The following is a 23,964-nucleotide window of genomic DNA, read 5'->3' as shown; positions in this document are numbered from 1 at the left end:
CTTGATGTCAAGCCTTGCAAAAGTATAGGTAATCTTATCACTTAAATAGATATTTAAACCTATTTTCTCAGGTCTGCTGAAATTCGTAAAAGTTATTAACGTTAAGCCAAAGCCAATGGTAACGAAAAAGATTGATAACATCGCCCTAGGAGTTTTTGCGAAACTTTAGTGAGGATTGAGATTGCTTTAGCGAGGATTGCTTTCAAGACGGGGCCTTTTTAACTTGTTCATTGATGGACCACATTTACCAAGTAATCAAGATAACATTTCATCCACGCTTTATTTCAGTGCATTTTTTCACAAACTCTACAAAGTTACAATCAATGTTACAATATGCTACATGATCATTTTATTCTATCTACAGCTTCTTATCTGGCTTCTTATCTAATAATTTGGGTTATTTGTGCAATTGTTTTGTCCAATTAATTGGGCGAAGAATTGTGTTCAGTGTTGTAGATTACAAGTGTTCAGATGAAGTTTCAAGTCACACCTTCGTGAAAACGCGACTTTACAGTATCGGCACCGGTAGGGTCGATTATCTGTGTGGACATGACTGTGGAACTTGAGATTGGAAAGTTTGTTGAAGGCTTTCTTGCAGACGGTACATTTGTATGGTTTTTCACCGGTGTGGATGAGAAGATGGTTTCGCAAATTGCCTTTTTGATGGAAGCCTTTTTCGCATATATGGCAGACGAATTCTTTGACGGTGCTGTGTGTTCGCTGGTGCGTCTTGAGGGTGGAGGAACGGTTGAAGGCCTTACCACAAGTAGTGCACTGATGTGGCTTGTGGCTGGTGTGGATGATCTTGTGTCGACACAATGTGCTGGATAGGCGAAAGCCCTTGCCGCATATAGCGCAGACAAATGGCCGGGCACCGGTATGAGAAGGCATCTTTAGGTGGATAGTCAAAGTGTATTTAGTTTTAAACACTTTGCCGCATTGATCGCATTGGTAAGTCTCCCTTTTCTGACTAATGTTAGCTGGGGAAGCCTTCCTAGAAGCCTGTTGTTTTTTGGAGTCGAATCCAATATTCGCAGCTGGCGTTTGATTGTTTGGTTTCTGGATGTTTGAGGTGAACTTCAAGGCTGGTTCGAGGTTTTGCAAGTGATGGCCTTGTTGATGGCGGTATTCATCTGGTAGCTTAGCATGCAGAGCACTCCACGGAATATTTGGTAGATGCTCTACCGCAGCATAATATTCCTGTCGTATTTCCATTGCTTGGTCCGCTTCAGATGGCTCCCTTGCATCTTTTGCACCAGCATAATTAAAAATGCCTGAAAATATCCCAAGTGTTCGTTTGTTTAAAATAGAAAGAGTCAAGGATTTCCTTATTATTTCCGGTTCTAAAAATTCCGTTAGACAAAACTTATACAAACAAACCCTACCTTCTCCGCTTTCTATTGCAGGGCATTTCGCGCTAGAAGGCTCCTTTAAAAGAAAACGCTTAAGAAGAAATGACCTCGGCATTTTTTTCTCAGAATCCAATCTTGTAAATACCCTTTCCCACTTGTAAATACCCTGGTTGCTGTCAGCGGAAACTTGAGGACTTTTGTCGGCGTAAAGTGCACTTCTCTTGACTCGCGAGTCACTTGACTCCTACCTCGAGTGCTTCGTCTTTCCTCTCACAGCCGGTTGTACTTTCCTCACCTTATAAACCGTTCATTCGCAAACGCCACTGCTCTCTCCTTTGTAGTAAATTCTAAAACCCTGCTGACCACTTTGAACATAATTGACAGCACATTGTTAATTATCCAATAGCTGCGTGGATAATCACCGCTTTGCTCGTCTGTAGTGCGAATTAATGAGTGCGCTGATTGGTTAAGCGTACGGCAGTCTGAGGAAGGGGATCGTCACTATGTGCTCAACTTGGAATTTACACACATTCCCCTTAAAGTGAATTACGCCACTAAATATTTTCATATTTTGACTTTCAGTTAGATTGAAAATCGTGCCGAAAATAGCAATCCCCACAGAAATTGACAGTTTAAGGGAGTAAATTGTAGAGTTTGTGGTTTCCTAGCGCCAGCACTAGAAATCCCTCTTCTGATTCAACCACCTGGCTTGTGCGACACACATCAAACTCGCTATTGTCAATCCTTATCACCACTCAAAAAAACACAACAGCCAACTAGCTATGAATTATTTACCAAACTGCAAGTTTTGGCGTTGTGAGCTCATAGTGAGGGATTTTATAGAATTAAAAAGTTCAACACTTTGGTGGTAATTTACTACTGACAGCAAATCCCCTCAAAGTCATTTTCCGGTAAATGAACGGCTAGGAGAAAAAGGTTCGCAGATTACAGTTCTAGCACCTGTCTCGAAGACTAGGAGAGTCATCACAGCATACTGTGCTCCTAAGCACTCCTTAACTGTTTTACTTTGCTAATGAGTGGAATTCTTTGCCAGTGTTTTGAATCGCCTGCCAAAATATAGGCTTTGTTAAAAGAACATTTTACATAGCGAGAATCTACCCACTCGTTTAAAAATTAATTCCCTGTAACTGTTTTCCTATTTTGGGCAAATATTTGCGTATAGACCAATGGACTGGAATTTCTCTAAAGTGCATCAACGATCGATTCTAATCAGTATTATATTTGTTTACATTAAAAAAATCAAATTCGTTTCCAGTTTACTTTAGCAAAGACTGTTAGGGATTTTGCTAGCCTTGGGACAAATTGTTCACATTCCGTTTTTGCGGCTGGAAGCTTGCATAATTGAAGTAGCGAGAAAGAAGAGATAGGCGTTCTTATCATACGCCGGCCTTGTAGATATTTTAATAGCCCGAGTTTGTACGAATCAGACTCAATCTACGGGAGACCTTTTCCTAAAATGGGTTTATCGCATACGGCAAAACTGAAAGGGGCTTTTAATTGATGAACGTTGCTTGAGTAATGATTAGCCTCCCGGACATCAAGCTGTGGACGTTTTGCTTCACTATGCGTCCTACGGTTTCGCGCCGTATTGTATGTTTGGTTTTATTGCGGTACTTCAAAATTCTTTGTCCTCTGACTGAGTTAAGTTAAGAGTAGAAGTGAGGCGCTCCGGTATATTTGGTACACGCGTCATTTCTTGATTTCTATTGATTACCTCGCTACGTGGTTATCATACGCGATTGTTTTTATTTCAAGCTGCGCTAGAATAAGGATTGCTCACGCTGCAGCCGTCCTTGTTACAAAAACCGCCAAGCTTATTCCTTAGAAATAAAGGTTACAGACAAACTTTCAAACAAAATAAATACTATACCAAACTTTCAAACAAAATAAATACTATACCAAACTTTCAAACCAAATAAATACTATACCAAACTTTCAAACAAAATAAATACTATACCAAACTTTCAAACAAAATAAAAACTATACCAAACTTCAAACAAAATAAATACTATACCAAACTTTTAAGTAAAAGAAATACTATACCAAACTTTCAAACAAAATAAATACTATACCAAACTTTCAAACAAAATAAATACTAAACCAAACTTTTAAACAAAATAAATACTATACCAAACTTTGACAAAATCAATACTATACCAAACTTTCAAACACAATAAATACTATACCAAACTGTTAAACAAGGCGGCGACTCGCAATGTCACTATTTGGACTTAAAGAAATTATTAACACACAGGAACAATTGAATAGACAAAGACAAGATTAACAGGGACTAGTTCATCAGCCACGTCTAAGTCCACTTCATTAAAAATGATGCCCGAAGGTACAGACTAGAGCCGTGTGCTAACGAGGAAGGAAAACACTACAATAAATATCTGAAGACGACATCTGCCTTCTGGTACAAAGCGTCCGAGAAAAGCGTCAGTAGCTCCTGCAAGGGAACATCAACACCTGACTGTAAATGATCCACCTTGTTCTACCTGTCTAACGGCTAAGTGTGTTGTCTGGGGACTTAAAGACAATAGGGATTGCCGGAGGGGTGTACGGAGGAGAACAATAAACACACCTCAAGTATATTAAGGCCTGGGTAGATTGCTTTTAGCATCGAATATAACTTTTTGCCATAAACTTTGTTAACATCGCCTTAAATTCGTTCTTTTTGGCAAGATGATTAAAGTCGACGGCCTTAACATTTTCGTAATGTTTTCTTGCTGGTGATGACGTCACACAATAGATCACGTGACAAAAAAGTTTTTTGCCTTTCCGCCGGTGGTGAAAACAGCTTGGACAAAGATGTTTACTAAATAAGTGTTGACTTTATGTGTGTCATATGATAGCGTTTTAGCATCCAAAATTTTCTCTGCCGTTAACAAGATATTAATTATTTTGTTAAGTCACGTGACCTGCTGCGAATTAAAATGTTGATTTGTGACCGAAAGGTTAAACTTTTCTTGCCGGTTAAGACATCAGTGTGCAGATGTGTTACAAAGGAACATAAAAACATGCGATGTTTTCTTTTTCATAGCGTATCCACCAGCGGAGAATTTTTTGAAATATTGATTTGCAAAAGTCACGTGATCGGCTGGATGACGTCATCACTCAAAATGAAATATTACCAATCAGCTAACATTGCCGAGTTTGATGTTTTGGCCAAAAATGGTGCATTTAAGGCAATGTTAACTCACTTTAAGGCAACTTTCAAAATTTCAACTGTTTTAGATTAAGATCCAAGCCTTAATACACTTGAGGTTGATCCTGCAAGGTTAGAGTGCCGAAACCAACGACTTCTCATTACATTCATTTCTGTAGTCAAGAGATTTTGGAATACTGTAATTATATGCTTGCACCAAATTTGAAGGGCGCGATGCCCGGAAAGTTACAATGGTGAAAAGAGCCCATTTCTCGAAACACACCCCGAGAGGCCGAGATAGTTAGTTTGCACAAGAGACCAAGATATAAGAGAACGAATCCCCGTGGCCCATGATGTTGTCCTTGAAAGCTATTTTTAGAACAAACAGCTATTTTTAGACTAAGCGAGCTTGTAATCATAGCACCCATATATGGTGCGTCGCGCCATATTTGGTTATGGACACCTCGCGAGCTAGTAAATTTTCACAACAAACACTTTTCTTCGTTTGCTGCCTGTTTTTTATCCTTTTTGCTGCTCCTCATAGCTCATGATCACAATGCTCTACTCGTAGGATGGCGTCCTGGTATCTGTTAAGTTATCTAATCGAAATGTTATATAAATAATTTAACGGGAAGCCTTTTTTTCCCAATGAAAGGTCAAAAACACACGAGACGCCTGCAGAAGAGGTAGCGTATAAACGGCTAAATCCTTGTATATTAAGGCTATAGGAATGCTAATAAGAATGTAAACAAGAATTCTACAGCTTTTGAAACCTGGATTTGTATTTTATCTACTTACGCTTATTTGCGTGATACCCATGAAGCACTGCGGGCTACGGCACATAGATTCTTCAAGTGCAACCTTATTTGAAATAGGTGTATACGGTTGCATTCGGAGAATCATGTGTCGTAACCCGCAGTGCTTCATGGGTATCAAATAAATAAGAAAATAAGCGTAAATAAAAACAAATCTAGACTTTCAAACCTGTAACATTCTTTTTTATGTCCCTGGGAGCATTTGCAGGGACTTTTACATAACCAGGATTCATGCCATTTATACGCTACCCATGAAGCACTGCGGGATACGACACATGGATTCTAGAGTGCAACCTTATTCGAAAGAGGTGTATATAATTTGCGAATTAGCTGTGAAAACTTTTACTGGGAAAGTTGATCCCCGCGCCTAAAATCACGCACTCTATGCATTCCAATGTCTTTCATGTCCGAGAAACGGTTGATTGGATCCTATGTACTCTACGGATCATTTACACAGCCTTCGTAAAAGGGAAGGTATTTTCGGTCAAAAAGATCTCCATAACAGCCTTTGCCGGTTCACATCGCTCAAGATGTGATCGCTCGTAAGACTCGTTTTGCCAGGATACGTGAGCGCTAACCAATCAGAGGCGTATCTTACAATATCTGCGGGGGATTCGTTCTCTTACATTATGGTCTCTTGGTTTGCATAATCAAAAATTCGCATTTTTTTATCTCGGTGTCAGACTTTTGTGTTTTTTTTTTAAGGTTCAAAACGAGTAACCATGAGAACAGCCGATAACGTCTGTATAAAAGATTTACAGATACATTACCTCTCCTGCTTAACATTGGGAAAGTTTTGCTTCTAACATGGGAATAAAATATACCCCCCTTGAAACGAGATGAAAACTTCCCTCTTAGAAAAAAATACATCACATACCCTCCCTCTAAATTGGTATTGATTAAGATTGCGTAAATATCTCGTTTGAGGCAACCTTTCCAACATTAAGCCCCCTTCCTTTTCCCATAAAGCCCCTTTCCTTTCCCCGTGAAGCCGCCCTTCCTTTCCCATGAAGCCCCCTTCCTTTCCCCATGAAGCCCCCTTCCTTTCCCCATGAAGCCCCCTCCCTTCCCCCATGAAGCCCCCTCCCTTTCCCCATGAAGCCCCCTTCCTTTCCCCCATGAAGCCCCCTTCCTTATCCCATGAAGCCCCCTCCCTTATCCCATGAAGCCCCCTTCCTTTCCCCATGAAGCCCCCTTCCTTTCCCCATGAAGCCCCCTCCCTTTCCCCATGAAGACCCCTCCCTTTCCCCATGAAGCCCCCTTCCTCTTATCCCATGAAGCCCTCTTCCATATCCCATGAAGCCCCCTTCCTTATCCCGCGAAGCCCCTTTTCTTTCCCCATGAAGCCCCCTTCCTTATCCCATGAAGCCCCCTCCCTTATCCCATGAAGCCCCTTCCTTTCCCCATGAAGCCCCCTTCCTTATCCCATGAAGCCCCCTTCCTTATCCCATGAAGCCCCCTTCCTTATCCCATGAAGCCCTTTTCCTTTCCCCATGAAGCCCCCTTCCTTATCCCATGAAGCCCCCTCCCTTATCCCATGAAGCCCCCTTCCTTTCCCCATGAAGCCCCCTTCCTTTCCCCATGAAGCCCCCTTCCTTATCCCATGAAGCCCCCTTCCTTTCCCCATGAAGCCCCCTTCCTTATCCCATGAAGCCCCCTTCCTTATCCCATGAAGCCCCTTTCCTTATCCCATGAAGCACCTTTCCTTTCCCCATGAAGCCCCCTCCCTTATCCCATGAAGCCCCCTCCCTTATCCCATGAAGCCCCCTTCCTTTCCCCATGAAGCCCCCTTCCTTTCCCCATGAAGCCCCCTTCCTTATCCCATGAAGCCCCCTTCCTTTCCCCATGAAGCCCCCTTCCTTATCCCATGAAGCCCCCTTCCTTATCCCTTGAAGCCCCCTTCCTTTCCCCATGAAGCCCCCTCCTTTTCCCCATGAAGCCCCCTTCCTTATCCCATGAAGCCCCCTTCCTTTCCCCATGAAGCCCCCTTCCTTATCCCATGAAGCCCCCTTCCTTATCCCATGAAGCCCCCTTCCTTATCCCATGAAGCCCCCTCCCTTTCCCCATGAAGCCCCCTTCCCTATCCCATGAAGCCCCCTTCCTTATCCCATGAAGCCCCCTTCCTTATCCCATGAAGCCCCCTTCTTTTCCCCATGAAGCCCCCTTCCTTATCCCATAAAGCCCTCTTCCTTATCCCATGAAGCCCCCTTCCTTTCCCCATGAAGCCCCTTCCTTATCCCATGAAGCCTCCTTCCTTATCCCATGAAGCCCTCTTCCTTATCCCATAAAGCCCCCTTCCTTATCCCATGAAGCCCCCTCCCTTTCCCCATGAAGCCCCCTTCCTTATCCCATGAAGCCCCTTCCTTATCCCATGAAGCCCCCGTCCTTATCCCATGAAGCCCCCTTCCTTATCCCATGAAGCCCCCTTCCTTATCCCATAAAGCCCCATTCCTTATCCCATAAAGCCCCCTTCCTTACCCCATGAAGCCACTCCCTTTCCCCATGAAGCCCCCTTCTTATCCCATAAAGCCACTCCCTTTCCCCATGAAGCCCCCTTCCTTATCCCATAAAGATCCCTCCCTTTCCCCATGAAGCCCCCTTCCTTATCCCATAAAGCCCCCTTCCTTATCCCATAAAGCCCCCTTCCTTATCCCATAAAGCCCCATTCCTTATCCCATAAAGCCCCATTCCTCCCCCCTTGAATCCCCCTTTCTTTCCCTAAGAAGCATGAAGAATTATCTAGCGTAATATGCACTAGTTTATAGCATCTGAGACTTTGTGAGGGTAAAAGATTGACTTGAAGTAAGCCCCCTTTCTCGGTTAAGCACCCGTGTCTCTCTGTTAAATCCACTATAAGCACGGGAAAAGTGCATGCTGCCCAAATCAGACAGAAAAATGATGCATACAGTAAGAAAAAAAACATGCACGACTGAGACCTCCTCCCCTTTATTTATTTATTTATTTAGGGTCCGTCCCTAAATAAAGTGAAAACCAACGATTTTCTTTGCATTGACAGCTTTGTAAGTTAGCTAAAAACAATTAGTTTCAAAAGTTTTTTATCAATCTAACCGCCAGTCTTTGTATCTCTAAGGAGGCCACTCCATCTTATATGATGGCTGGAAGATATTTTCGCCTGTTCCATTGTTTCCATTTTAACACACAGCTTTTCTGATAGGTAGTATAGGTAAAGATTAAATAAAGTTGTCGAAAGGACACACCTTTGTCTAACTGCAACGTTACAGTCAAATACCTCGGACACTTCCCCATCTCAACAAGAAGGGAGGGGGCGGGAAGGGGGAAGGAAACTAGGAAGTGTACACATCAGTCCGTAAGACAGAAAAGCATCTTGGGCAAAGCATTGTTGCGTGTTCTTGTGATTTTTGGCGGGATTTACCGCACAATGCAGGTGATATCAAGACACCAAGCATGACATTCTTTGTGCATGAGACAAAGGCTCACAGCTTCCGCCATCGCTTCACCGCTGCTAACATCATTTCCTTCAGCAAATTAGACTTTGTTTGCGATTTCATGGATGAGCGATTGAGTAAGTCAATCTCACACAAAACCCCTGTCATAATAATGTAATTAATACAGAGCTCGTAGCAGTTCACGGCCCTCTGTAGCTGCCATTGCGACTGTGCACTTGTGCATAAGCGTATAGCGGTCGGTTGCTCGCTGGTTTGATTGCTCAAGGTGATGAAGGAATACGGCCAACACGTTCTCCTAGTCTTTCTGGGTCTTCATATAGGATTAGGCTTAAATGGTAAGTCAGCATCCACTGGAATGTATTTCTCTGGTCAAAAGGTAGAATGTAAACAGCTACCGAACTTGAAATCTGAGTACGGATATTATAGTTAAAATCAAGTTTATTCCCAATCATTTGCAGTTATGATATGCGTTATAAATGCGTTATAACTGCAAATCTATCTTTTATCTATACCAAAAATTTCTCCTATAGCCCTTAAGATATTGACTGGCTCTCTATTTATATCTGGTATAAATGTTTTTAATCTATTATGTGAAAAGTTCTACAACTCAAAGTTTGTGAAGGTGAATAAAGATCGCACAAGTACTGACCCGAATTAGGCTCTAATTGAATAATCTTAAATTGAGTTTTTTCCATTCATGATCGATTTGTGTTTTTCTCGGAAGGTAAAACCCAAATTTCAGGCTAGCCACAGCTTCCATTTATCCGTCTTGTGAGATATCATTCAGTATTCTTTCGACCACTTCATTTTATCGAAGCACAAATGTAGCTTTTTATTATCAGTTATCTAATGTGTTTGTAGGTAAGATAAAGTTCTCGACTAAACTTCAATCGCTCTGAATGACAAACAAACTGTTTTGTTTCGGCTTGCAGTTGCTAATTGTTTAGCGTTAAATGTTGCATGTATGCATTAAACACGTCGGCGTTTGCTTAATGAATTATACTAGTGAGATTTCCACGACGGGAAACAAGCTAAACAGAAGCTAAGGATAAATTCGCTTTACCACCACGTGGTAAAATCTATAAATGAACACTTAGTTGACTTTATTTTGTTTGTTCTGTAGGCACACGAGGACAACAGAATGGTGAGTGTCTTCAAAAACACATGACCTAATGGCCTTTTTAAGTTCATAAATATTACCCCATCTAATACAAAATTCTTCAAAGCCACGATTTCTTGTCTTACTATAATTTATTTATTAATACTGTAGGATATAATTCAGATATTTATCGGTCTGTTGAGCCCAAACCTTTCCCCTTGAGTAAGCCCATTCATTTCCAAATATGTACGCCGCTACTGACAAGAAAAGGGCGACACTCTTTTCCTGAACGACGGGAATTGCTGCTTTGATTCTGCGATAAATATGCTTTGTACAATGCGTGAAATTTTTTAAAACGTTATAGAAACTAAAGTTTATGACAATATTTGAAAGGGAAAAGCAACGGAAAAATGTTTGCTTGGCTAAGGCTAAGTAGTGAATACGCCTTATACCAAACTTTACAAAATTTCGGAAACTGAGCCCCGAAAGCTGATTAGGTGTCGCGTTCCATTCATGGGCGTGGCGTTATTGTAGAGTCGCCGAACAGACGCTTTTCTAAACTGCAATTTTCGCAAGAGCAGTGACATGGACACATGTCATGTAGTCGCGATCTCGATTCTGAAGAAGTCGAATCGAATCCAGTTTGGTGTGTCACCATCACAGCGTATACCTATTTTAGAGTTATAATCAGAATGCAATCATTCCTGAATGAGAAAAAGTCTTTGTTCAGTTGATTTAATCTGTGATCCCCGGAAAAAGGATATTACAGAGGTAGTGGTGGGGGTGGGGGCAGGGGATGCTGGGAGGGTAATAGTGTCGATTTTACAATTTCCAGTTCATAATTATTTTAGCCAATTCCGAGGGGCTGATTTCCTTGGGATGGGCGGGTAAGACGAGGGGCCTCTGAGATTCCTCCGTGGAGAGGAGGAGGGGTATATTTCTTTTCTGGGATTACAAAATTTAGCAAAAAGCATATCTCTCAGAGGCATGTGGAGGCCGTCAGAGCGGTCAGCAAGGAGTCGTCTTCTCCCCTGGGTACCCCGGTCAGTATCCCACGAGAACACGCTGCGTCTGGGTGCTGGTTGCGCCGTCAGCCAATCAAAAAATCCGGCTTAGCTTCGATGCTTTTGAGATTGAACCAAGCGAAGTATGTAGGTGAGTGCTCACGCTATTTCATTTGTCTTTTATCAGTGCAGGACATTACCATTTTTGGTTATATGTAATTTCCTGCACTGTCTATGATGAGACATTGGACCGCTTCCAGGGTTGCTGTACGTGTGTTTGATAATTGCGAAATAAATCAAATGTATCACCAAGTCTAAATTTCCAATACGTTATTACCAAATGGTCGTAATCCAACAGATATGATTGGCTGGTGCTAAGGGACGGCTCCTCGGCAGATAACCCCTTGATTGCCAAGTTCTGCGGAAATAGCATCCCAGCTACTGTCACATCGTCCGCGGGCTTCCTGTGGATAGAGTTCAATTCGGATTTTTCAGATACAGGAACTGGGTTTTACGCGCGTTGGAGAACGGAGGACGATTCTGGCCGACCCCTCCCGACCCCTGGTGTAACCAAGCCTCCTAATCCTCAAGGTAGCCTGGCCTTTTTTATTTGTTACAATGTACAGTCCCTCCACAGACATCCACTTTTTCAATTTACGTTGAACATGGTTGGATACTGGTAACTAACCCGGCGAACTTCAAAGGCGGATGTCTTTGTTTGATTTTTGGCCTGTCACGTGGTTGTGCAGGTGCGCAAGTCGAGCGTACAGTAACAAGAGAAGTAGTCGAATATAGTAGGCACATCATCGATTATTTCAAAACTCCACAGTAATGATGCAAAATAGTAGATAAAGCGAGTAATAATACTTATTTGGAGTTGCGCGGAGGTATAATTTGCCTTCTTTTAAAAAGCGAAAGCATGATGCGAGAAAAGAAGAATAAAACACGAAACAAGCGAGATGTATATGCTGTCAGAGTGATATTTCCACACGGCTTGAGCCCTTGAGGGCTCTCTCATTATAAAATAGACCCGCCATTTGATGAAGGAGAACCTCATTATAAACTAGACTCTACATTTGATGAAGGAGATCTTCTTTATAAAATAGACCCGCCATTTGATGACGGAGACCCTTATTATAAACTAGAATCGTCCTTATCGGTTACTCAACAGTATGTTCTTCATTTTTTGACCTCGATTATTTGAACTCCCGTTAACTCCAACCATTCTTCTTGTAATTCAGGTTGTGGCGGTGCCTTTAGTGGTCAAGGCGGTACCATTACTTCCCCTGGGTACCCCTCTAAGTACCCAAACAACAAGAAATGTGTATGGACAATCACAGCCCAAGAAGGGGGTAGAATTCATTTGAAGTTTGACACGTTCCAACTAGAGGAAGACCGCCAGTGTCGTTACGATTATCTAGAAATAAGAGACGGGGGAAGCTTGAGGGCTGCCCTCGTTGCTCGTCTGTGCGGAAGAAACCTCCCCTCCATGGTACGATCCTCGGGAAGAGAACTATATCTGGTATTCAACTCGGATGGTAGCGACTCTGAGTCAGGATTCAACCTGAAATGGAAAGCAGAGGGTGGCGCTTTTACGGAAAGACCAGCGACAACCGATACAACCACACAAACGACTCGAGCGACAAGTCAGACAATACCAACGACTCGAGCAACAAGTGAGGCGATGCCAAAGACTCGAGCAACAAGTACAACACAAGCTCCCACAACAAAGAAGTCTACAGCACCGGAGGCAACACGAGTATCGATTAAGACTATGGTCCCTACAACAGCAGGTGATTAGCTATTTTTCTATCCATGATCACTTACACAACGCGTGTATTTGGCCTTATCTATAGGCGGCAAATGGTAATTTTTATTAACTTCTGAATGTTGGGAAAATCAGATACGAAATGTTTCTGTAACCTTTTCCAAATTTGTTGTTCAAGCTTGCAATAATGCCTTGCTATAATACCTTAAAGTAGTTTAGTCAACTTAAACTTCATGTTAATATTCATTCAACACTCTTCTTCGCGTTTAAGTCACATCGATTAATATTTGTAGGCGACTGCGTTCGCATAATCAGTGGGGACAGCGGAATTCTCACAAGTCCAGACTATCCCGCTCAGTACCCCCTAAACAAGGAATGCTCCTGGAGCATCACGGTACCACGTGGTCAACGCGTGGAGCTGAGATTCCAATTCTTTGACCTTGAGGCGGATCCTTCTTGTCGCTATGACTACTTGGAGATTCGAGACGGACAGGACGCGCGAGCGGCACTTGTTCAGAGAATCTGCGGATCAGCTCTTCCAGCAACCATCAAGTCCTCCACGGAGTCCCTGCACTTGTCGTTCTATTCAGATGATTCCGAGAAAAGACGGGGGTTTTACGCCACTTGGAAAGCCGTAGATGGACCTGACAAGCCGCCACAACCCCCCACCCTACCCCCCACTATATTGACAACATCGACTCAACAAATTGAAGGTACGTCTGTGGTCGTAATGAAAAGCATAAATAACTTTTTTTAAATAAATTTTTTTATAAAAGTCGCTATTTCACTGATTGTCTTTCAATTCGCATCAATACGTAAGAGAACGTACTTAGCAAATCGGCGTCATGCTCTTTCCTGAGACTTTCTTGAGGACTCCACGGAAAATAAAGGTACAGTGCTACCCCTATCTCAGTTTGAGCTTTCGCCTATTTGAGCTTTCTCGGCGCCAGTAGATAGTTTGCCAGGCGTTGCTGGTACTCAGGTATTGCCAGTGGAGGCATCACTAGCTTGCCCCATTGTAGCATTAAGGAAGTTTGCTTGGGGCAATGGTTCCTGTTCGCCTGGGTATTGACGACCAACGTTACAAGAGATGTATTTTATCTCTTTAGAATGTGGATAAAGTCACGCCTGGTTCCACATTGTACTGACACGTATTCGCATGTGTTTCAGGTTGTGGGGATACCTTAACAGCACTAAGCGGCGTTCTGCAAAGTCCCGGTTATCCCCGCCAATACCCCGTCAATACTATGTGCAAGTGGCTAATTTTCGTACCGACCGGGTACAGTGTCCGACTCCAGCTGACCGTCTTGGACCTGGAGCCTGATCCAACCTGCAGGTGCGATCATTGATACGACAAATAATGACAACGACGGTGATGATGATAATGATGGTGAACATTGTTATCACGAATATAGTGATTTGGTATGTGATGAGATGCACGATGGTGGCGATGTTGATGGAAATCTGATTGTGGTGGTAATCCGGTGATCATGTTGGTGTTAATGACAACGAGACGCTTATGAAAATAATGATGATGGTTAGATGGATGACGATGAAGGTGGTGATGGTTGTGATGAAGATGGATACTGATTGATGATGATGATGAACCATGGTAATTACGATGATAAGATGGATGATAAAGGTTGTGATGATCTTTAACAAGTCTTTATTATGATGGTAAGACGGATGGCAATGATGATTGTTATTATAACATTTGTGATGGTAATCAACGGCGTAGCCAGGATTTTTAACAGGAGGGTGCTCAAAAGGGACTTTCAATACTTTTCTCCTGTATTTTAGATAATGTCTCGTACATTTACTGTATTTTTGGCTGCTAAAGGGGGAGGGGGGCGGCCCCCTAGGCCACCCCCTGGCTACGCCCCTGGTAATAATCAGTTATGGTGATGATGATGTAGTTTAGATGAGAGATGAGCAAGAGATGAGAGAGTGAGCAAGCAAATTTTGTATGTCATAAAATACGATTTTTGTTTCTCCCAGCCAATTACAAACTTTTATGAAGGACTAAAAATGGCGGGGATAAAATGGCGATTGTCACCCAAACCATCCTTAGCAATACAAGGAATGACCAGGTCTTGCCCCCAGATCACAAGTTTCCATGGTTGTGTTGATGATGGTTTCCATGGTTGATGATGGTTTCCGTGGTTGTTGATGATGGTTTCCATGGTTGTTGATGATGGTTTCCATGGTTGTTGATGATGGTTTCCGTGGTTGTTGATGATGGTTTCCATGGTTGTTGATGATGGTTTCCATGGTTGTTGATGATGGTTTCCATGGTTGTTGATGATGGTTTCCATGGTTGTTGATGATGGTTTCCATGGTTGTTGATGATGGTTTCCATGGTTGTTGATGATGGTTTCCATGGTTGTTGATGATGGTTTCCATGGTTGTTGATGATAAGGCTGGAACTGACTATCTATTACTTTCAAAAGGTTTGACTACCTCCTGGTTCTGGATGGACCTTCTGTGTCGTCACCCGAACTCGGCCGCTTCTGTGGTAAGCTTGCTGATACCGGTAACGTCGAGTCCTCATCTAACGCAATGAGCGTCATCTTCAACTCGGACTTGTCAGATACCCGGATAGGGTTTCGTGCATATTACCTCGCGGGAAGGACAAACCCGAAAACTGCGAATCCAATCACCACAAGGGGAGGAACACATTCCCCTAGCTCTACCCCCACCACCACAGGGGCCCCAACGACTGCAGGTGAGAGATTTTATCGTTTATTGTTTCAAACAGGATTTTATGGGATGGGTCTACAGACGTATTATTTTCCATTTGATGCCTTCGACTGCGTCCCTCACCCCTCAGCAAATCATGGCCCTGCGCCTGAACCCTGTCTGGAAATCTACCAGAACCACCTGACATTGTTATTTTGTTTAAATGCGTAGCTTGTATTTGATGGTATACGCGGCACGCATCTCTCCCATGATTTTAAGGATTCTATATAGATTTAAATACCTGGGCTGGATTATCTACTCTGAGTGTTATGGTAACTAAGTACGCTTACATCAAAGCTTAATCGAAGCCTATATTAAACATCCCACCCTTCACAGTGTTCCACTTAAACTTTGTAGATTCTTTCTTTGTACTTGTCACTATTTTAATCCCCTTACTCTTTTGTATCTAAGGTTGTGGTGGCAGCTTTATCAAGCCTAGTGGCGACATATACTCACCCGGCTACCCGATCCGATACCCGAACAACCAGGACTGCGAATGGGTCATTTCGGTACCGAACGGTCGGACTATCGCCATAGGCTTCAATGAGTTTAACTTAGAGGCAAGCGAAGACTGTACAGGGGACTATGTGGAGCTGAGAGATGGCGACTCTAAAAGCGCAGCTCTGATTGGCCGATACTGTGGTACGAACGCACCAATGATGCTCATGGGTTCCTCGGACAAGTTGTGGCTGCGTTTCCACAGTAACGATCAAGTGACTGGAAGCGGTTTTGAGGCGACGTGGACGAATGAGGCGCAGATTATCAAACCAATTGGTGGTAGAGATCAACTGCAAGGGGACGAGGGCACCCAAAGACCATATGGTGAGATCATCAGGGTTTTACTGCATTGACAAAATTAACCCTGTATCATCGCGGTCGTCTTTATAATCATTATAATCATTTCAATGTAAGTTATCTCTAATATAATTCACCGGCATTTTACGTAGACACGTGCGGTAAGGCCCTTGGTATGACAGACCACAGCATCCGGGACACTCAACTCAGCGCTTCATCTCATTGGCTAAATTCGTCTTCCTTTGGACCTTGGGAGGCGCGGCTTGGTAACCACCCACATGGCTGGGTAACCGACCCTGCAGACTCTGACCCCTGGCTCAAGGTCAAATTTGGCAGCTTCCATGTGATTACAGGGGTTGCTACACAGGGTTACGAGATCCCTGTGTTGAGCAAGTGGGTCTTGACTTATCAGCTTCTATGGGCGAATAGAGAAGGGAAGTTTGTTCCTTACCAGGAGGAGGGAAGAGAAAAGGTGAGTGAAATATTTCTAAATATTCTTAAAGCTTTTTTTTCATTAAGCATGAATTACAATGACACATAAACCATTCCACATGTCCCTGTTGTAGGTACTCGAGGGGAACAAAGACCGCGACTCCGTGGTGTACCACACCCTTAAGGTTCCAATACGTGCCAAAGAGGTCCTAATCAAGCCTCGCACATGGCACGGTCACGTGGGCCTGAGATTTGAGCTGTACGGCTGCAGGCAAGGTAAGAGTCGAACAAATAAAATGTTTTAGTCTTTTCTCTGCTCGTAAGGCACAATGTTCTTATAACGAACTGCACTGGGAGTCCACCTGCATCACTTCCCTGCCATTCTATTGCCCTAGAACCACTCTCGAAGGTTGTTTTGAATTTTTGCCTATGCACAGATCCCGCATGCCTTTTTCTACGATTCTTATAGATAAACAGAGAAACGAAAACAATCATTGACTTTTTCTTTAAACTCATGGAAAAGTGGCATATATAAAAACATATTTTGCTGTAAATGTTTTTTTAATGTAACTTTACTGGGGCGAGTGTATGGAGCTCTCGGGTAAAAAGCAAAATCATGGCGGCATGTAGGTGCCTTATGGTAGGAAACGTTTTTACCACAAGAGGCGTTTAATTATCAAATGAAAGGAAAAGCTGAGCTAGTGAGCCGTAGAACGCCAGTGCTAAAAAAAGAAAACACTAGTTCCAGTACCGCGCGGTTAAACCATCTTTTTGGTTTTGAAATGGCGGTGAGATTTACCGGTGAATTGCTAAGAAAACTATCGCAACTTTCTTTATGAATCCCTCATTATAAAAAGGTCTGTCTTCTTTTGTACAGTATGGTTTATTGCTGTAAACTTAGTCAAAACATCCACTGAAGTCAGCCTTTCGTATCTTTACAACACTACGATTGTGTTTTCGCCAGAGCACGTGCATGCGCATAAGTTATTCCGCACTGTTTTGTTAAACCATTTATTTGAGAGCCTCGTCTGCATGAACTTGCTCCAGCCAGAACCGTTGCTATTCGGTGAAGGTAGCAGAGCTCTGCTCTGCCTAACTCGAATATAATAGCATCTTACAATGTTCTGTTTTCAGCCGACTGCATTCAGCCACTTGGCTTGTCGAGTAGCCTTATTACTGACAATCAGCTGACGGCATCTTCGGCCTGGAATAACGAACGCGGAAAGTACGGAGCGAGCCGAGCGCGGCTGAACCTTACCTCGTGGCCCCAGGGATGGACGGCGCATGAAGCAGACCGTCACCCGTGGTTACAGGTGAATCTTGGCGCCAATCACATCGTGACGAAGATCGCAACCCAGGGTTTTGGCAAGATACTGGACCAATGGGTGAAGACTTATCAGGTCACGTGGAGGGCGAGCTTAAGCGGATGGCAAAACGTGTATAGTGCTCGGTTACACCAGGATCGACAGACGAGATGGAAGATAAAGGTAGCAATTCTCCTTGTGAGATCAGCTCATTACGACTTATTCCATCAATTAATATGAATATAGAAAAGAAATCCCATGTCACAGTACTTATCTCAGGCTGCCAGAAAAAGTATTCGGTAATAATTCAAACAAAAGTATGTTTAACATAAACCATTGTGCCTGCAGTTTTTTCACGAATGCCTGTGCGGCCATTCACGCATCAAGCCTTTTGGTAGAGATTTTGCTTGTTTTTCAGACGTTTCGCGGTAACCACGACAGAAACTCGATTAAAACACATGTTCTAAGAAGTCCAATCCGTGCTCAAGCCATCCGACTGTGGCCAACTGCTAGACACAACTTTTACTCTCTGCGCGCAGAGCTATATGGCTGTCTCCATGGTAGGATATAGCACGATTAGGAATCCAACACATCCATCAATAAATATCGTATACCAATAATTGATATTCGACTTTTGGCATTTCTCTGGTTCAAGAAGACGACTGCTTGGGTATTTCTTGCACGAGTCGTTAATGAAAAAGCATACAATGAAAATATGCCATGCACCATTTAAAGTTTGCGGCGCGATTCTAGTATTTTAGCAATACAAAATCTTATTAGAAGTAGGATAAAGCATATTATTTAAGGAAGTGCATATTATTCTTTGATATTTGTGCATTTTATTTTTTGATATTTGTGCATATTATTCTTTTGATATTTGTGCATATTATTCTTTGATATTTGTGCATATTATTCTTTGATATTTGTGTATTTTATTTTTTGATATTTGTGCATATTATTCTTTGATATTTGTGCATATTATTCTTTTGATATTTGTGCATATTATTATTTAATATTTATGCATATTGTTCTTTGATATTTGTGCATATAATTATTTGATATTTGTGTAATATGTCAGTCGCGATACCTTACTTTAGAAATTAGGGCCTACCCTCGTATAGACCTGATATACGGAATGGATTGTATTAAAGGATAAACATTTGACATGAAACTAATAACATCCTCTATTTTATGTTCATATTCTTAGGGAATCCCGCGGGACGCACTTTCTGCACCCGCACTAGTCACCAACTCACTGGGCATGCGCAAATCCACAGCACCAACCAGTGCACGTGGCAGCTAACCACGCCCTTGGAGGGGTACTACATTCTCACATTCACCAAGTTTCTGGTCGGGACCCCAAACGCAGCATGTGACTCTGACTATATTGAGCTGCGAAGTGGTTTAACTGAACATGCCCCGCTGATTGGTAAATATTGCGGGAGCACAGCACCTCCACCAATCAAATCATCAAGGAGTGCTGTGTTCGTTCGACTTGTGGTTTCTGGGAGAAGCGTTACTGAGGTTACCATGACGTATGAGCACGTGTCGCTTACAAAGATACCAGGCAAAAGGTTAAAAGGTAAGCGCTCATTTGTTTTTCTACTAATATAGTTTGTCCTGTGCGAAGATGTGAATTTGAGTGCTTTGGCAGCGTGCGGAGTTCGCAGTGATGATTCCTGGCCGTGGCAAGTGGCATTGACGCTTTCTGGTAACCCTGTGCAGCGGTGTGGCGGGGCACTAATAGCCGCAGACTGGGTCCTCACAGCAGCGCACTGCTTCGACAGGTAACCTTTTGACGCATTAACCCAATACTTTGTCCTCATCAATCACTGGTAACCCCACCCGAGACGAAACGCTCGGTAATGGAATATCACATATTTACCCAGAACTACTTTAACTATTCTCAACTGCGCATGCGAAGCTGGTATTATCTCCACGTCCAATCAACCACTCCAGCAATTCTGTCTTTTACTTCAAGAGAACTGTCCTGAATGAATTTGTTTTTTATGCTATTTGTATTTATGCTATTGCGTCGTCTTTGAAGTCCATTCTCATTGGCAGGTTTAGCATGCCGCCCGAGTGGACGGTGCAAGTGGGCGTGTCTGACATGCGCAGACGAGACGGCAAGGGACAATCGCTGTCGATCAAAGCTATTTTCGTCCATCCGCAATATAACAGCTCTAGTCACGAGCACGATCTTGCGGTGTTGCAGTTACAACAACCAGCAGGTCAGTGGCTCACCCTACAACACTTTTCAAGAGCACCTTACCACACCTTTTAACAGCACCCAACCAAACCTCATCTCTTTCCCTTGAGTGTTATTTTGTGCGTTTTGTTGAGATGGTCAATCCAGCCGTTTTCCCACTTAAAACCACAGTAATTGCTATCACCTTGGCTGGATTTATGAATCGCATTTATGAATTTTGTATGTACTTCTCATGCCCTGTACAGAGCAGTGGAGGGGTCAATTTGTCTACAGCTTCCGATAAAGAAATTTCTTAAATCACCACATAGGAATACAGACCACATTTGAATACTGAATAAGTTTTCTAAAAACATGCTGCAGACTTTAAAATTTCCTGGTACAAGAGATTTTTTGTGGTGACTGGTAAAAGCAAATGCTTATAAGTGCTCGCTCAAAGGGAACGAATGGCATGCCATGCTAGCGCTCGTGTAATTATGATTGGTATCTTTACTAGCCTAACCCTCACTGCATATTTCTTATTTCACAGAATTCAATAGTCGAGTAAGTCCGATATGCATTGTCGCCAATGAGGAGGTACAGGCTGGCCGAGCATGCGCAGTAGCTGGATGGGGTCAGTCCTATCTCCCGCGCATCACCACCATCCCTCTACTCACAAGGCGCATGCGCGTCATCGGGCGTACAGACTGTGCAGCTGCCCAAAGTCGTGTAACTGCGCAAATGTTATGCGCAGGCCCGGCTGCAGGGGAAAGTGATAATTGCTTTGGTGATGGCGGAAGTCCGCTGATGTGCCAAGGTGCATCGCGGGAATGGTTTGTGGCTGGCGTGAGTAGCTGGGCAGAGAAATGTAGTATACCGGGGAAATATGGACTCTACACAAAGGTTTCGGATTATCAGCATTGGATCGCCGCCGTGCAACTAACATAGCTATAGATAGTTGTATATTTTTATTGGACATTGACGGGTCATTGCTATGACGACGGAGTAGTGATTGCCGGCATGTTTTATAAGACGATGTACCCGGATGTAAACACTTAGAACAAACAACTGGCAAACAGGGCGGAGCGTGCTTTGAAATCGAAGTACCACAGGAAACCCAGAACATCACACCAACTTCTCAATATATCACCTTTCTACCAGTCGCTTTGATAAAAATAATAAATTTTCCTTCTTCATAACTGGGAAGCGCTTGTGCCTTACATTACGAGTGATTTGAACTTTCGCCTTAGTTTGTTACTAGGTCGCTCCTTTCCGTAACATGTTGTAACGTGTCACATCGATCGCAACATGCTTAATGGTGTCTTCCAGATCATCACAATCCTTTGATTGTTTGCGCGGCCTATAATTCATCACAATTTACAATTTCTTAGTATCGTTCTTCCTAACCCTCTTACAAGATTTATCCGTCTCTCTTTCACCCCTTATCCTCGTTTGATCGAACTCACGTCAAATAAGCTGCAATGTTGCGAAAGAAAGCAAAATTATACAAAATAGACATCGCAATCTGATAACCCAAACTGCCGATAATGGTTAATATTAAAAGATAACGATGAATAATGAGGCGTATTTGTTCCATAAATAACAAGAATGCAGGACTAAAATAGCGCGATAGCTTAACTTCCTGGCTGCTCATCGAAAAGGAAAGTAGTGTTTGTTCTAAGCGTAAACCCATCAACCCATTAACTAAACGTCTATATACACAACAAACCCGAAGTATGAAGGTGGGATTTAACTTTAATTAGTCTTTTTTTCGTTGCTTACATATTCTATGTAAAGGTATCAATATTTTCATGTCTCCTCGCAAAACGCTAAACTTGAACTATTGTCTGGAACCTTCCAGAGTGTTATTTATCCCACGAAAACGGAATAACGACTCTTATGGGTTAAACACAGTAAGTACTTATTTAGGAAAAGTATTTAACAAGCATGAAAATCACTTTGTTTATCTCGATTTCGTTTGCTCGATGCTCTTGAACGCCGGCTATATATGACGCGCTTCCAGCTGAGACGCAAAGTAAGAATAAGAAAGTTGAGTGGTAAAGACTCGACTATACCAAACAACAACGACAAGGCAAGTGTCTTTAACGTTCTATCACAGCTCAGTCGGAGCTTTATTTACCAAGCAGAACCAACCAGTTTGATATTGAGGTGAGCTATATTTCTTATGATTACTCTTTTACATTTGATTTTTTAAACAAAACTTATATGTGTGTATGCTTTAGGTTATATTATGTGATAGGTTAGCTGGTATAAATTGTTAAATTAATTCATTTTCACTAAATATTTCGAGTACGAACGAATATAATTATCCTGAACCTGCGCCCGTTACACATCACATGCCTTGTATGAAAATGAAACGCACCTAACCAAAATCGTTCATTTTCCGTTTTCTTTTATTCCAAATTAAAAAAAAAATGCCAGAATGGTTTAATTTTGAATATAGAAACGAACGTCCACACATAATTATGTTTTATTCGGAAAATATGATCATATTTTATTAGATGTACAAGTTGCCTGTCTCTGGCTTAGGAACTTGTAGCCTCTCTCGCAGGCGTTTTTAGGCAGACGTCGCTTCTTGTGGAGTGGGAGCGAGCGACGCCTGCCTAAAAATGCCTGCAAGAGAGGCTTAGGGACTTGAGCCTTACAAGACATGTCTGCTGACCATTTCGAAATGATAGGGACAAAATACACCCCATCCCACCCCCCACCGAAAAAAACAACAACAACAAATGAGCAAGTAAAAATCTGTAGAAAGAAAACAAGCCAGCCCAGCCCAGCAGCCCAGCAAAATTCCAGAGGAAAAATTGAGCAAGCCAACTGGTCCCGATATCTCACGGAGCAAGGCAAAACATATCAATATTTGGGTGACCTTAAATCTCGCTCGGCCAATCTCTTGGAGGCCTGGGTCTAAGGGCTTTTCAAGACTTGTGTGATAAAGATTTGACCAAGCGATAAAGTTTTTTTGACACATTTTTGCCTCGAGTCTCAAATTGCAAGGAATCAGCATTTTTCACCATGTTTTCTGGAGATCAGGGAGCGGGAAAACTTTAGCTCTTCTAAATATGGGCATCAATGCCCATATAAGGCAATGCATACGAAGGACACTATCCGTGGGGAATATGTTTGATATGGAAATGGCCTCGCACCCCCCCCCCTCTCCCATCCATTCTAGTAGCCAAACAATTCTTTTTTTTTCTATACCTACGCACCCCCCCCCCCCCCCCTCCCAATCACAAAAAAATGTATTAAAAAAGATCCTTACTGATTCTAGGTCTTAACCCAACGGAATGAAATAAATAAGGAGAAACTGTTCGAGATTAGTAAGAGAGAAAAGAAGGTTACATTGAAGATGTGAGATGATTCTCGAAACCTCTGTGAAACAGTGAAACCTCTTCTTCTTGTGCCCTTTTGTTTTGAATTTTCCTTCATCTATCCTTCCTCTCAAAATCATCCGAATTCAGCCTTAATCCGGCACCGTGGTCAAGTGACGGTAGGCCTTGGCAGATTCATTCCACTACAGTTCAGCTTCCCAAACACCTCAGGCTTTACATTTTCTGCACCGATTTTATTTTAGAATAAATAGATCCTTCATTAATAATGGGTATAGAGTTGTGTGAGCCACTTCACCCTTCCGCCTACATTCTTTTAACATCTCGCTCATGAATCAGTTCACTGATGAATAACGGATCGCGTGGGTTTCTTACTTAATGATGTAAAGTGCATATCGGTTCATTACCTATACTTGTGTTTACAACACGATCGTTTAGATGTCGTCGAAATTTATTTTCTTAATCTGGGCTAAAATAAATAGGATGTGCGATTGTTTTAACATGAGCGCTGTATCGATAATTTG

General features: G+C 42.6%; 3 protein-coding genes across 4 annotated transcripts in view; 2 read left to right on the top strand and 1 right to left on the bottom strand.

Annotated features, from left to right (window-relative positions):
- Positions 1 to 261: 261 nt before the first annotated feature.
- LOC5521809 (fez family zinc finger protein 2) lies at positions 262 to 1,860 on the bottom strand. Of its 2 annotated transcripts, none has more exons than XM_032366964.2 (2): positions 1,386 to 1,860; positions 262 to 1,274 (listed from the first exon to the last, which is right to left on the bottom strand). In XM_032366964.2, exons 1-2 carry the CDS (start codon positions 1,465 to 1,467, stop codon positions 445 to 447), a joined length of 912 nt encoding a protein of 303 aa, XP_032222855.1. In that variant the 5' UTR covers positions 1,468 to 1,860; the 3' UTR covers positions 262 to 444. The 2 variants fall into 2 exon arrangements, with proteins under 2 accessions (XP_032222855.1, XP_048579496.1); XM_048723539.1 differs by having other exon boundaries at positions 1,648 to 1,859.
- Positions 1,861 to 8,721: 6,861 nt separating this feature from the next.
- On the top strand, positions 8,722 to 21,289 carry LOC116604499. The gene is made up of 17 exons (XM_032366959.2): positions 8,722 to 9,099; positions 9,888 to 9,908; positions 10,847 to 11,018; positions 11,226 to 11,458; positions 12,109 to 12,660; positions 12,929 to 13,348; positions 13,806 to 13,971; positions 15,086 to 15,360; positions 15,786 to 16,196; positions 16,322 to 16,641; positions 16,736 to 16,877; positions 17,736 to 18,088; positions 18,324 to 18,465; positions 19,113 to 19,487; positions 19,560 to 19,692; positions 19,970 to 20,136; positions 20,641 to 21,289. Exons 1-17 carry the CDS (start codon positions 9,033 to 9,035, stop codon positions 21,036 to 21,038), a joined length of 4,347 nt encoding a protein of 1,448 aa, XP_032222850.1. The 5' UTR covers positions 8,722 to 9,032; the 3' UTR covers positions 21,039 to 21,289.
- Positions 21,290 to 23,379: 2,090 nt separating this feature from the next.
- The window catches only part of LOC5521808 (serine protease 23), a 6,671-nt gene continuing 6,086 nt past the window's right edge, over positions 23,380 to 23,964 (top strand). The window contains exon 1 of the mRNA XM_001641540.3: positions 23,380 to 23,964. This exon is cut by the window's right edge and continues 484 nt beyond it. The gene's annotated coding sequence lies outside the window, so the exon portion shown is untranslated.

The sequence above is a fragment of the Nematostella vectensis genome, chromosome 2 (genome assembly GCF_932526225.1).
Source record: "Nematostella vectensis chromosome 2, jaNemVect1.1, whole genome shotgun sequence".
NCBI lineage: Eukaryota > Metazoa > Cnidaria > Anthozoa > Actiniaria > Edwardsiidae > Nematostella > Nematostella vectensis.
This window is presented reverse-complemented; position numbering and strand designations above follow the sequence as displayed.

Bases quoted from the DNA above. Each gene is read 5' to 3' on its own strand.
- LOC116604499 (XM_032366959.2), top strand. From the start codon at position 9,033: ATGAAGGAATACGGCCAACACGTTCTCCTAGTCTTTCTGGGTCTTCAT. The intron at 11,459-12,108 runs GTAGCCTGGCCT...CTTGTAATTCAG, and splicing joins CAAGCCTCCTAATCCTCAAG to GTTGTGGCGGTGCCTTTAGT. The intron at 13,349-13,805 runs GTACGTCTGTGG...CATGTGTTTCAG, and splicing joins ATCGACTCAACAAATTGAAG to GTTGTGGGGATACCTTAACA.
- LOC5521809 (XM_032366964.2), bottom strand. From the start codon at position 1,467: ATGCCGAGGTCATTTCTTCTTAAGCGTTTTCTTTTAAAGGAGCCTTCT. The intron at 1,275-1,385 runs GTAGGGTTTGTT...GGATATTTTCAG, and splicing joins TGCAATAGAAAGCGGAGAAG to GCATTTTTAATTATGCTGGT.